Genomic DNA, 13,922 nt, shown 5'->3' with positions numbered 1-13,922 from the left:
AGAGGCCCGCGCACCGCGATGAAGAGTGGCCCCCGCTTGCCACAGCTGGAGAAAGCCCTCGCACAGAAACGAAGACCCAACGCAGCCAAATATAAATAAATTTAAAAAAAAAACAAAAACAATACATGCAAAATTACAACTTCTAGAATGTACCATTCCAGTGGCTCATTTGGACTTTGTCTCTTCTTAACACTGATTTCACATTCTAGAATGCAACGAGCCAGCCAGAGTTGCTGAAATCTTGAAAATTGTAGCCCTTAAGAGATATAGAAAGAGAAGTGATGGTGACAGGGTAGGGTGGGAAGAATTGGACTATGGAGCAAAACCTTCTGACCCTCCAAAAAAGCAGCTCCGGGGGTGGGGGTCTGTGGAGATGTCATCCTTTGACTGATGAAAATTCTCTCATTAGGGGTGCTGAGTGAGATTTTTGTGGAGAGCTAAAATACTACTGCCCTTGTTTATACATTAGGCCCATATTTGCATTTTATTTAGGGGTAAGTTCTAACTCATTGATGAATATATCTGGCTTTAATACTATTGTAATTTTGCATCTCTTTTCATCTTTTCAAGGGGATTTTCAATAGATAGTTAAGAGGGGGTGAATCTGGAGAACAAACCAGCAGCCATTTTACCAAGAGGCCTCTGCTGTCTCCAGAGATTCTCAACGTGTATGAGTTGTGGTGAGCGAGGGACTTTTGAAAATTGGCAAAGTCTTCAAAAAGGATCCTCATCCCATCAATGATTATTAAACATTGGGAAAAATAGTAACATATATATCTGTACTTCAAGATTTCATACATATGTAGATGTGATTGAAAAAAAAGGTTTTAATTCAAAGTGCCAGTGAATGCAGAGTAGCTTTCTGTCATTCTATATTTTCTAATCAATAAATATAAAACTGTGAAAACTATTACGTGAGAATTTGAAGTTGTTTTTCTATTTAAAAAGGAGTCCAGGACTTCCCTGGTGCCACAGTGGTTAAGGATCCACCTACCAATGCAGGGGACACGGGTTCAAGCCCTGGTCTGGGAAGATCCCACATGCCACAGAGCAACTAAGCCCGTGTGCCACAACGGCTGAGCCTGCGCTCTAGAGCCCGCGAGCCACAACTACTGAAGCCCGCGCGCCTAGAGCCGGTGCTCCTCAACAAGAGAAGCCACCGCAATGAGAAGCCCGCGCACTGCAACGAAGAGTAGCCCCCGCTCGCCGCAACTAGAGAAAGCCTGCGTGCAGCAACGAAGACCCAACGCAGCCAAAAATAAAAATTAATTAATTAATTAAAATAAATAAATAAATAAATAAATAAATAAATAAATAAAGGAGTCCAGGTTTTTCAATTTAAAAACGGAGTCCAGGTACTCAAAAATGGTTGAGAATCACCCTCAGTGCTTTAAAAATTCTTTAGTTAAGGAAATGAAATGCAGAAAAAATAATATTGTAAAGCCTGTGGATGTAAAGTTCTTAGGAAGAGCACTTTATTTACTAAAAATGAATACCTAGACGGCCACCTCAGGGTTAAGGGGAAAGCCCATGGGTCATGTTGGTAATACAGTGGTGGGCTATGGGAAAGAGAGGAAGAACAGGAGAAAAGGCCAAGAAGCAAGAATTTTCGTGTGTGTGTGTGTGTGTGTGTGTGTGTGTGAGAGAGAGAGAGAGAGAGATATCAAGAAAGAATGGCCAACAGAACCCAGAAATGAGAGAAATGAAAGAAAAGGTCAGGAGAGTTTGTCAAGTTCTGGGGGATGGGGATGGGGAAGACAAGGGAACAATAGTGCAAGAGGCCTGTAGCTTTTAGAAAAGTTGGTTTACAAGAAATTCCCTAGGGTGGATTTGACAGGAGAATTTTATGAATGGGCCCACCTAATATTTAATTGCACTACAGCTCTCTTCAAATTGTCGGTAAGAATCGACAAAGAACTTGCGTGAATGGGATTTGAGTATATGAAGGAAAAGGGCTGTAATCCATGCGTGGATTGGAGCAGGGATAAGAGAAAAGACCAGCTGCAGGAACTGAAGGGCAAAAATCCAGGGGAAACAGGAAGTTGGTGCAAAAAGTGATCAGAAACCACAAGACTCCTAAGGTGTACCGGTATACCGGGTGTGCTTGAGGATGGGCGGAGGGCAGAGGAGCAAGGGCAGGGTTTGAACAAGGTGGAGGGCATGTGGATTCAACTTTATGGGGGCTGGAGCTACTTTTGTTTAAATATTAAAAGAATGGTGATCCCATAGAGCTGAAGGACTTACAGCCATGCAAGTGGAGCTTTCCAAGACCCCCTAATTCTTTCACCACTATCATCACTTTCAGAAACTTTTCTGGATTTCTATAAACCAGTAGGATCTCTTCCTAAGAATTCCTCCTCTCATGATACTTATCACACAAAGGTTTCATAACATCGTCCCTACTTACACCTTCAGATTCTTTCATAACCCTCTTTCTCCTGCTTTGAACTCTGTGCTTTCATCAGACAAAAATATTCGTAGTTCCCTGAATGTGCCATTCTCTCCTTTCCAAACTTGTATACAAGCTATCTTCTCTGCTTAGAATTCTCTCTGTAAATCTATTGGCCTCAGTGATACTTTCTTGACTCAGCTTAGCCATACTGTCTTCCAGGATCCTTCAAAAACTGGCTGAGCTGCCCCCTGTGCACTACTGTGGCGTTATGTGTCTGGCCACCTCCTCCGTTGTAGGTTTCCTGATCTCTTCTCTCTCATCACCAACTGTTAATAAGTATTTGCATCACATGAATGTCACTGGTTCACCATTGGACCCAGGGTCTAGCATCATGTCTGATGCATCTAGGTGACACTCAATATTTGCTAAATGATTGTCTTGTCATTATTTAGACTCTTATCTCTCTGATGAGTTGGTAAAACTTATGGACCTGGATAATGTCTTAGATATCTTTTTTTTTTTACTGTGAAGTATCCGGCACTGTGCCTCTCACACAGTAGGTGGTCAATAAGTATTGCAGAATTAAATGCTCTTCAGTTCAGCTCAACAAACACTTCTTCACTCACTCACTGATTTAACAATTAAGCACGTACTCCATGGCAGTACCGTCTTGGACACAGATGGCAGACAGTTTCAACTATATGGACAGTGCAATCAGCACGGTGGTCAATCCAAGCACAGTGCGGACACATTTCCTAGGTTACAAGATGGCTGTACTTGTGCCGTTTGCATGTGATCCCTGATGGAAATACAGAGGAAAAGGCATAACTCCTCCCTCTTATGAGCTACACAGTACTTTCTAAACACTTGCAGTTAGCTCAGAGCTCTGATAGGTACAAGAATATATATTTTATCTGGGAATTTATAATCTTATAGAAAAAGACATGTCACATGGAAAATTAGAGAATAGCTAAAACAGAATGCAATAAAGTTCTGAAAGGCATATACTGGGTACCCAAATTCACAGATCAGATCACGGAACAGACCAGGAAGTAGAAACATTGGTGCTGGATGGTATTATCATTCAAGTGGGCAAAACCCTGGCTTGGATTTAGGATACTGAGGTTTGGATCTCTGGGCTATTATCCATGTTACATGGAGCAAGTCACTTTGCTTCTCTCCCAGAGGTACCTTGTCTTAATGCTGAAGGTACAATCTGGAATCAGAGCGTCTGGTTAGTTACCAGCTAGACCCTGACATGTCCCTTAATCTTTCTGTTCCTCTGCATCCTCATTCCTAAAATAAAGATAATATTACATAACTCATAAAGTTGTTATGAGAATAAATGAGATAGACGAGTGGCTGGTGCACACTAGTAAGTGCTTGGTAAATGTTAACTGTTGCTCTCTTAGCCTCAGTTCGCTTATCTGTGAACTTGGGGTAATATTACCTCATTGGGTTGCCCACAAAAATCATTCAGCAAAGATCTGTTTAGTCTGAATCTATGGGGGAAAATCTCCATAACACTGAAGTAAAACTTTGTAACAGTCTCTTACTGATAGCAAAGGAAGTAAAATGATACCTTGTTTCCAGCATAACAATTCTGCCTTTTCATAAATTCTTGAATTCCTTTGTTTTTGGCAATACCTACACAACTGGGCTTATATCATTAAAAATTCTTCCTGTGATTTTGCCTTGGGCTTTCCACAATTTTGTTTCCCAATAGAAATGAAACATTCATTAGCTTAGGGATGTTCTTTCACGATACCAACTGATTAAAATTACAACTTTTTCCCCTATTCTTTTTTCTTCACTTCTCTATTTTATTTTATTTATTTTATTTTTATTTTTTGGCCACGTCACGCAGCATGCAGGATTTTTAGTTCCCCGACCAGGGATCGAACCCTTGCCCCTGCAGTGGAAGGGCGGAGTCTTAACCACTGGACTGCCAGGGAATTCCCTCCCCTATTCTTAAAAAACCTTGCACATCTGAGGCTGAGATGTCATATCTAAATTAGCATTGCACATGTCTCCCAAATTCCACAAAGTGTGGGAAACAGGTGCATGCAGGAGCCACACATTATAAAAATAATAATAATAATAATATAAATAAAATAATATGGTTGTAGCTAACAGCCCCAGAGCCTAGTAATGCCAGGCAGACCTGTGTCATGAATGTTTCTGAGAAACAATTACTTCCAAAGGAAGCACAATTTACCAGTTTAAAGTTTAATAACACTTGATTTACTTAAGAGAAAAAAAATACTCCTATAAGTCAAACAAAGGACTGCTTTTCTCCCTGATATTTTGGTACAACAGTATAAAGTGAGTCATGCTCAAAAAGAATGAAAACTCCTAAAATGAGAATAATGTGATAAATTATTTTAGTCTTATTACTTCTACTTAAATTGTATAGAAAAATTAGTATATCACTGAAGCATAGCCATTTTGCAAATGCATAAATGAATGTGCTGCGATGCAGGAAGAAAAATGATACCAAGGAGCCAAAACAGAACAAAATAAAATAGAAAAAAAACTCATGTGAATTTATGATTTAATATGGAAGTAATATATTTGACTTAACATTTCAGCTGGGAAATACTTGGAGGGGTTTCAGGTTCGGGACTTTTTTTTTTTTTTTTTTTTTTTTTCCGGCTGTTCCACGCAGCTTGTGGGATCTTAGTTTCCTGACCAGGGATTGAACTCAAGCCCTCAGCAGTGAAAGCGCAGAGTCCTAACCACTGGACCACCAGGGAAGTCCCAGAGATTGGGTACTTTTTGAGGGAAGATGGGATGGGAAATTATCATCATTTGGTATTTGGTGAAATAGCTCCTTGGGAAGAAGCACATTTCAGCTTTTCTCCTTTCTTACCACCGTGACTTGGTGTACTTTTAAGTGGCTTTCATTGCCTTATTTTATTCGCTAACTCATCCTCTTGGGGAAGACTTCATGAGAAAAAAATTGAACTTGGGAGTCCCAACTCCGTTCAATTTAAGAGTCTTATAAAGCCAGTTCTTGCTCATACAATCTGAATAAAAAGCTGCTTCAAACCTTTAAAAGCCCAAAGCTAATTCCACACTCATGGAGGCCTGTTTGGAGCTTTTAGAGCTTTTTGAACCCTGAGGCTAAATAGTATTATACTTCAGTTCCTCCTAGTGACATGATGCTATGAAAACAGATTCAAGAACTAAATATTCTTGAATGAAAAATACCATCCCACACATCTACAGCAATTAAAAACTGCATTTTAACATTCACCTCTGATACATACATGTAAATTGGAGTTTCTGCAGGCAGTTCCAGGGTGGACTCACTGTATTTTGAGTTCTGTTTTTATCAGCTTCTACAAGGTCTAGACCACTGAAAAGTACCTCCTTGAGAATTCACAAAAAACATACCTGAGGGATCACGGTAGGCTCCTACCAGCTACCACCAGTCTGTTTCCTAAGAACGCAGCCGCTCAGGTCCTGCTGGCAATGTTACCAGACAGAAGGGTAATGTTTAAAGTATTTAACAACTGGACAGAGGCACTGACCTATCGGAATAGACGTTGGCTATAAAACCTGTTCAGGCATGCTGGTGTTTGCTGGCTAATTTCAGGCCCTCTGGGTCAATGGCACTGTTGGTGGCTCCTTGGCCTGGCCTCGTGTGCCAGGCCCTGCCAACACAAGCACTCACAATACATGCCTGCCGCTGCAGCAGCCTAGAGGTGGTCTGCGACAAGCGGCAATCTCTCTGCTCTCTCTGTGATGTGCTATTAAAGGGGAAAAGAGCCCTGCTGCGTGAGCCAAACACCACCCAGAGTTGGCGGTGAAACAGCTCCCGCCATGTTTATTTAGAGCCTTCTCCCTTCTAAGATCCCAGAGAAGCCATTTGCCCATGCCTCACTGTCACAAAAAGCCTCAAATTTAGACTTTGGATATGATTTCCAAGTGAGGTTAAACGTACAGCCCCAGAGATAAGCTGACTGAAGAGAAAGGGGAGATGGTTATCTTTAAATCTGGTCTTATTTCCAGTCAAAAAAAGTCTATAGTCCCTCATAAATTCAAATGTCTATAAATTCTGTCATTTCCTTGGGAATATCAAGCTACACGACATTTTTTTTTGCTGTTGTAATTGCCATCAATTTGTTAAATACACATGTTTTTAAGAACACAATTTTTGTCAAGGGTTTTGTCACTTTTTCTTTCGATACATACCGTATGTATTTTATTAAAAATTTTATCTCTGCTTTTTTTTTTTAAGGTATAGTTGATTTATACAATTTATACAATATTATATTAGTTTCAGATGTCACTTTTTAATATATGGAAAGCCTGGAAAAATGGGAATGGCCAAGGCCTGGGTCTTCCCAAAGTGACCAGTCTGTTGGTCTCACAGCCAAAGCTCTGTTATCAGGTCAAGCTGGTCAGTCTGACCTTCTCTTCCCCGGTGATAAGTTTGTTCCCCAAAGTCTCCTCAGTCTGTCTTACAAGCAGACGTCCCCTTGGGCTGCCTGAGGAAGCCTGAGAGAGCCAGACCTGACTCAGTTCAAGGGGGTCTGTTTTAGGCTAATCCTGAGAGCCCAAGGCTCACAGCAGCAGCACAGTAAATATGCCCCAACCTCAAAAACATGGCCTGCATAACCGGAGTGGTGATGGACTTGAGGTTTGCTAATGTGATGCCGACCCAGGAGCCGGCTCAGGGCCACCAGGGATGAGAGAGGAGCAGGGAAGCGGCCAGGCTTCAGGTCTTTCTTTCCCCACCTCTCCCCTTTCCACTAAAGAGGCGCCATGTTTACTTGTCTTAACATACTGACCACCTACTCAGCTTCCATTTGCAAAAAGGAGTTCACAGCTTTAAACAAGTTTGAGAACAACTGCCATAGGGTATTCACCTCATTAGCAGAAGTGTGCATTTCTTAAATCTCAGACTGTGGCAACTCAGGTTTAGAAGGGTCTTGGAGGGGATGAAGCGCAGCCCTTTCAGCTGGTTCGGAGTCTAGTTCTAGCGATCTGGGTTCCACTGCTTTCGGCAGCTGGATCTGCAGCACGGAGAACCTACACTCATACCGTGAATATTGTTCTTGGTTTCTGACTTTTGGGCAGATCTGAGAGGAAAATGCAGTGCTGGTGGGGTAATGGGGGACTTAAGGAAACCCTCCTCCTAGCCAGCTGTTTGAATCATGAATTAGAAGAGCCTGGGAAACCCCGCTCCTGAGATGAAGGAGCAGGCCCCCTGGGCCACAGGTCGTCAGGGTCAGCTTTGATCAGCCACCGCGTGAACGTGGGCCAACCACACATCTTCTGGACTCATGCTCTCCTTGTGTAAGATGCCCCAGCAGTCCATGTTCCTCACCTCACCTATATCTGTTGTTGGCTCAAGGTACCGAGATTTCAAATTGAGCTCAACCTGCCCTACAAGGTCAATTATAATGTGTCTATGAACACTGAAAGGTTTACTAAAATGTACCCACTTTGAGCCATAAATTTTTTTTTTTAATTTTATTTATTTATTTAATTTATGGCTGTGTTGGGTCTTCGTTTCTGTGCGTGAGGGTTTTCTCTAGTTGCGGAGAGCGGGGGCCATTCTTCATCGCGGTGCGCGGGCCTCTCACTGTCGCAGCCTCTCTTGTTGTGGAGCACAGGCTCAGTAATAGTGGCTCACGGGCCTAGTTGCTCCGCGGCATGTGGGAGCTTCCCAGACCAGGGCTCAAACCCGTGTCCCCTGCGTTGGCAGGCAGATTCTCAACCACTGCGCCACCAGGGAAGCCCTGAGCCATAGCTTTTTTTTTTTTTTTTTTTTTAATTTATTTATTTATTTACTTATTTATTTTTGGCTGCGTTGGGTCTTCGTTGCTGCGCGCAGGCTTCCTCTAGTTGCAGTGAGCGGGGGCTACTCTTCATTGCGGTGTGCGGGCTTCTCATTGTGGTGGCTTCTTTTGTTGCGGAGCACGGGCTCTAGGCGCACAGGCTTCAGTAGTTGTGGCACGTGGGCTCAGTAGTTGTGGCTTGCAGGCCCTAGAGCGCAGGCTCAGTAGCTGTGGCGCATGGGTTTAGTTGCTCTGCGGCATGTGGGATCTTCCCAGACCAGGGCTCGAACCCGTGTACCCTGCATTGGCAGGCGGATTCTTAACCACTGTGCCACCAGGGAAGTCCGAGCCATAGCTTTTTGAAAATGAACTTAAATTCATTAGCTTCTAGCCATTGAAACAGAGCATTCTTTCCAGTTTAGAGGGGTTAGCCAAGGAAAACCTGCCAACACTTTTCATTACACACAATAGCATTAAGGGGGTGCAATCAAAGAGATTAAGGTTTTTGTTTTGTTTCATTTTTCAATATCTCAAATGTTTTAATGACCTTGTCCTGGGTTGTATAACTCATTCCTCTTTGCACGTTAATTTTTTCATCTAGGAATATAGAACAACTTGCCACCTTCAAATGCAGGAAAAGTAGGATAATTTAAGCATGTTTTAAATACTCAGAATTTCCTGGATGAAACTATGGAAGTTTAAAAAATAAAGAAGTTGAAAGGAGTATCTGTCAAATATTTCATTAAACCTCAACATCTTCGTAAATCATACAAAAATACAATCCAAGTTGGAGAGGTGAAGTAACTTGTCAAAACCATAGAGCAAGTCCGTATTATGGATTCATTATACACACAGATCTGTATAATTGCCTTTGGGTATCAAGAATGTTTAAGACAATTTATGAAAATTTACAAAAGTAATAATAAAAGGTTTGTATTTGTCTAAATATAAACTACATATAGCACCCATCAAAGCTGCATTAATTAAGGATTTAAGAAAAACATTTAGGTTTCCTCTTCTACATGATAAAGGTTCATTTAAAATTAAATGTAAAAGATAATTTATGGTATTTGTTCATTTATCATTTCTTTTCAATGGCATAAACAGTTGCACTATAAATTGAATTTTGTGTGTGTATTCAACCTTTACAAGCACATATACATGTTACCTTCCTTTGGGATCACTGTGAACTTGGGCAATTTAACCTATTAAGAGTAGTACACTGTGCTTTCAAAGACATATCAAAACTAAATAGTCCATTTTTGAGTGTTACCATGGAGGTCCCTCCAGGACAAAGTTTCTTTTCATCTTCTTTGTGACATTTATCAGTGACTCTATCTAGTTAACCCTTTTGTCAATATCACCACCTCAGCTCACCCTAGAGCTCAATCTTGCCAGAATTCAGAGTGAAGAACTTTGCCACTCTTTCTCTTTACCCCCGAATACAAGTTTCCTTTGTCTGCTCTTAGACTTAGGAACCAAAGATCACACTTAGACAAAGGAACAGCTCTGCTGAAGAGAGGGCTGAGGCATAGTGTAAGGTGACCCCAGATATTCATTCTTGACTAGAAGGAGGGAAGCAAAGGAAGGCTGAGCAGGGAGAGGGCAGGGGATAAGGAGAGCTTCTCAGTTCCCAAGGAGGGGCCGCTCAGTTCCTCCTGGAGAGGGGTTGTGGATTCAATTCCAAGATCATCAAACCCGCCATGCAAACATAAGTATACAGATCCATCCCAAGGTGAAATGTAAAATGCCTTTCGTATCATTTAGTGTTTTTGGTTATGTATGAAATTCCAATATATGGCGTGGGAATGTATTATATGATTAGAGGGAGCAGAGCTGAGGGAAGCAGTGGGAAGAAGGGCATTATTTGTGTTTGATTTCATTTCATATTACGATTAGTTCCTATTCCTTTGAGAATAAACTAACTGAAGAGGAAAAGGCAACTAAAAGTGTGCAATGTGTTTGTGAAAATTGTAAATGCGGGAGTGAAGAAAGGCATTTGGTTTAGCAAAGATAACTGAAATGAATTAAAACTTTTCCAAATTTCACCTCTGGAAGGAAAAGTATTAAACAAACCTCAGTCTGAAAGGCCAGTTTTAAAGAAAGCAGGAGCAACCAAGCAGAGGTTTTAGGCTGTAAATAACGCTCAAATTCATTACAAACAGATGCTGGGAACTTAAAAAGAAAGTTGTATTTATTGATTACATAACTAATAATTTTATGAAGCTTCCTTAAAATGCTCATTTTTGAAATGGTGGTTATAATGTCCAGTTGTTACAGATTATCCATTTGTGACAATAAATGAAAAAGTGTGTGTATGCGGGGGTGTGTGTGGGTGTGTTTACACGTGTGATTATCTTGCCAGTCAATTTCTCCAAATGAAAAAGATTTATACATCATACCGTCAACACAGCGGAGGGCGCCCGGCTTATGAGTAGTGGGACTTCAACCTTCACATTAGAGCTCCTTGTCGCTCCTCCCAGCAGATCCTGTCCCCTCGCCTCCAGGCACCTAGCACGCTCACGTGTACACACACACACACACACACACACACGAGTGAGACACGCGCCCAGCTCGCTCCTCTCGCGGTCCCCGAGCCCTGCAGCCTCGCTTTACCTCTCGCCCAGGGAGGATGCCGGCCGCCGCTGGCTCTGTCGCTGCCATCAGTCTCGGCTGCTGGCCCCTTCGGTTTCAGCAGACTGGGGCCCTCTGCGTTTTCAACAGGTACCATGGTCACGTAGAAGTTACAGCCGTTCCCTGGGCACTAAACCACCCTGACTTCCCCCACTGACACGAGCGGTCACTTTCCCCATGGTCGCATGCTAAAGAAAGGTGAAAAAAAAAACTTCGGGCAAAGCCAATGTGATTTGTGACCAACTTTGTTTCTATTTCCGAAAGCTTTGCCCTTTTCGGTGACACAGGCTCTTGCTATTCCAAGCAGCCTATCACAGGCAGTGGGAGGGCCGAATCTCCGGAGGATTGTTTTTTGCCTTCAGATGCAGAGCTGGAAGCAAAGGATTTCCAGGCTTGGGAACCGGAGCTCTGACAGTGTTTGGCCCTTAGCTGGGGGCGTGGGTGGGGGGGTGGGGGAGGTGTAGCTCTTGTATTCCTGCACCTTTGAAAAGAGGCACAGAAAAGAATCAGGCAGATTCAAGCCCAGGCTGAGAGTGAGGGCCCCGAATACTCACAGATGGTATTAGTTAATCTTGCACAGGGAGGAACAATTTAGGCAAAGACATACCAGAAGGAAAAGTGTGTCAATTTTTCAGCAAGACGGTTATTCCAAGAGCAGTGACACTTAGCAAATTCAACAAAGCATGAAACATCTTCATTGTTTCAACCTGATTTTGCCCTAGGTGAGTGCGGTATATACTCTCCCTCTCCAAGGCCTGTCAGACAAATCAAGGCCTGAGACCAAGTATACGCAAAGTCAGAATGCCCAGGTTCTTTGGACTTTTTGTACCCTGGGGTTACAGCAAAGTATCGCAGTTTATTTACGCATAGCTGTCTTTAAGGAAGGAACCAACCCTGAATCTTCTGTCGAAATGGACGCCTGCCAGCCTGATTGTAGGAGGAGGGCATTTCCAGTTCTGAGCGTCCGGAGTGAATGGACCATGGTGTGGCTCTGGTGCCGTCCAATCGGAAACAAAAGCAGGGCCTGAGAAGGAAGATTTTTTTTTTCCTCATTTGTGAATATATTTCTATAAAGGTCTTACCAAATGATTCATTTTTGGGGGAAAAAAAAAAAACCAACTTGTGAGGCATGTACCCATATTACAGAGCAGAAAATGGAGGCAAAGTGACTTGCCTCAAATATCACAGCTAGTCAGTGGCAGAGCTGAGACCAGGAAGCCAGGTGGTCTAATGCCATAACTTGCCTATATCCCAACCTCCCAGCCTTGTCCTTCTCTGATTTTCTCGGTTTCCGTCACTTTCAGCCCTTCTTGAACTTAAGAAGATGACATGAAATACAGCTTTGGTCCTAGTCGTTCCTCTGGACAGAGAAACGAGTTCTTGCTTGTATAGGCAGAAGCTGAACTACACAGAACTCACTTTTGGCCTTTTGGCTGGATCCTAACACAGCTCGAAATTAACTTATCATTTGTACATTACTTTTGCTCATCACTAGATATTTCTGTATCTTTCTTATCCTTCGGGGAATCAGGCAACAAATGGAAACAAACCTGTAATGATTCAACTAGTATTGATTATGCACCTGTTTATGTCTGCTGCTAGTGCTGGAAAATGGCAGTTCTTTAAGCATAGCCCAGCCCCCTTTTGATTCAGAGGTGAGTAGTTCAGACTCCAGCAGATTAGCTTGTCCCCACTAAAGTATGTGTGGTACAATGATGCTTTGGTTTTTATTTGTTTCCAGAATGTGTTATCATTGTAGGAGCAACAGGTTTTGTCTGCAGGACACACGTATTTCTCATCAGCTCTCTGTATTCTCTTGGCTTCTATCTTCTCTCTGCTGGGAATCAACGACCTCAGTTGGTGGACTTGTTCTTACAGTGGGTCAGTTGTATAATTGCTTTGTTTAATGATCTCAGGCCCCATGTCTCCAGCAGCTTCCTGGCACCATGGACGTGTTAGGGTGTTTGCTATAGTCTTTGACCAAGTAGAAGATAAACCTAATTCCAGAATCCCTTACTATGGTGAAGAGCAATTCAACAATTCTCACTTTGCTTTCTGTAGCCGAACCACACAGGAACTCCTAAGGCATAAACCAAGCAGAAATCCAAAGGAATAAGCACACTATGTGACGGAACACATGGCTCCTGGTGCCCCTAATTCTGTTTTTCATTCCACTGTTGACCCGATGGGGGCCACTGGCTCTCCCAAGCTCTGTTCTGTGCTCAATTTACTCTCTTAAACTTAGAGAAAATTTAGGAGAAAAATTCTTTTCACCTAGGCTAATGGGGCATATTCTCCTGCTGAAATTTCCTGAAGAACCCTGTACTTTTCCTTCACAGTATTTTGCACACTTATCATGTTACAGTTTTATTAAAGTTACATGCAGTGATTTGACTAAATCTGCCTTTTTTCTGCTAGATAGCAGGCTCTATGACAGAGTGGACCATTTCTGTTTGGTTTACTATGGATATTCCAAGTGCCTGGCCAGAATGAATACTCAGTAAATATTTGCTGGCTAACAGACTGATCCCTATAAATGCAACTAACTTTAGCATGACTAGAATGTAAGTTCCATGAGGGCAGGCACCTATGTCTGTCCCGGACACTCGTCCATCTCTGTGTCTCCAGCTCTTAGCACAGTGCCAGGCATGCAACACACCCTCAATAAATATGTGTTAAATAAATGAGTGCAGGGACTTCCCTGGTGGTCCAGAATCTGCCTTCCAATGCGGGGGACGCGGGTTCGATCCCCGGTCAGGGAACTAAGATCCTACATGCCGCAGGGCAACTAAGCCCATGCACTGCAACTAGAGAGCCCATGCGCCACACCTAGAGGGCAACCTGCACACCGCATCAAAGAGCCCGCGTGCAGCAATGAAAGATCCCGCATGCCACAGCTAAGACCCGAGGCAGCCAAAAATAAATAAATAAAAAGATTACAGTGTATGGAAAAACCTACCCTGCAAACTACTTTGGGAAGAAAGAGATGGGCAGCCAGAGCTGAGGGGTATGAACAAAGTCCTTTTCCTCACTTTATTCCATTCAAATTTCTATAAGCAAATAAATAAATACACAAACAAATAAATAAATGAGTGCTCACAAAT

At 42.6% G+C, this 13,922-nt stretch overlaps 1 protein-coding gene across 1 annotated transcript in view; it reads right to left on the bottom strand.

Moving 5' to 3' along the window:
• SLC2A12 (solute carrier family 2 member 12) overlaps positions 1 to 11,060 on the bottom strand; it is a 56,776-nt gene extending 45,716 nt beyond the window's left edge. The window contains exon 1 of the mRNA XM_036871772.1: positions 10,801 to 11,060. Coding sequence (XP_036727667.1) covers positions 10,801 to 10,915 — 115 coding nt within the window. The 5' untranslated portion in view covers positions 10,916 to 11,060. The remainder of the gene's footprint in view (positions 1 to 10,800) is intronic.
• Between the last annotated feature and the right edge of the window lie 2,862 nt (positions 11,061 to 13,922).

Source organism: Balaenoptera musculus, chromosome 12, assembly GCF_009873245.2.
Source record: "Balaenoptera musculus isolate JJ_BM4_2016_0621 chromosome 12, mBalMus1.pri.v3, whole genome shotgun sequence".
In the NCBI taxonomy this organism is placed as follows: Eukaryota; Metazoa; Chordata; class Mammalia; order Artiodactyla; family Balaenopteridae; genus Balaenoptera; species Balaenoptera musculus.
This window is presented reverse-complemented; position numbering and strand designations above follow the sequence as displayed.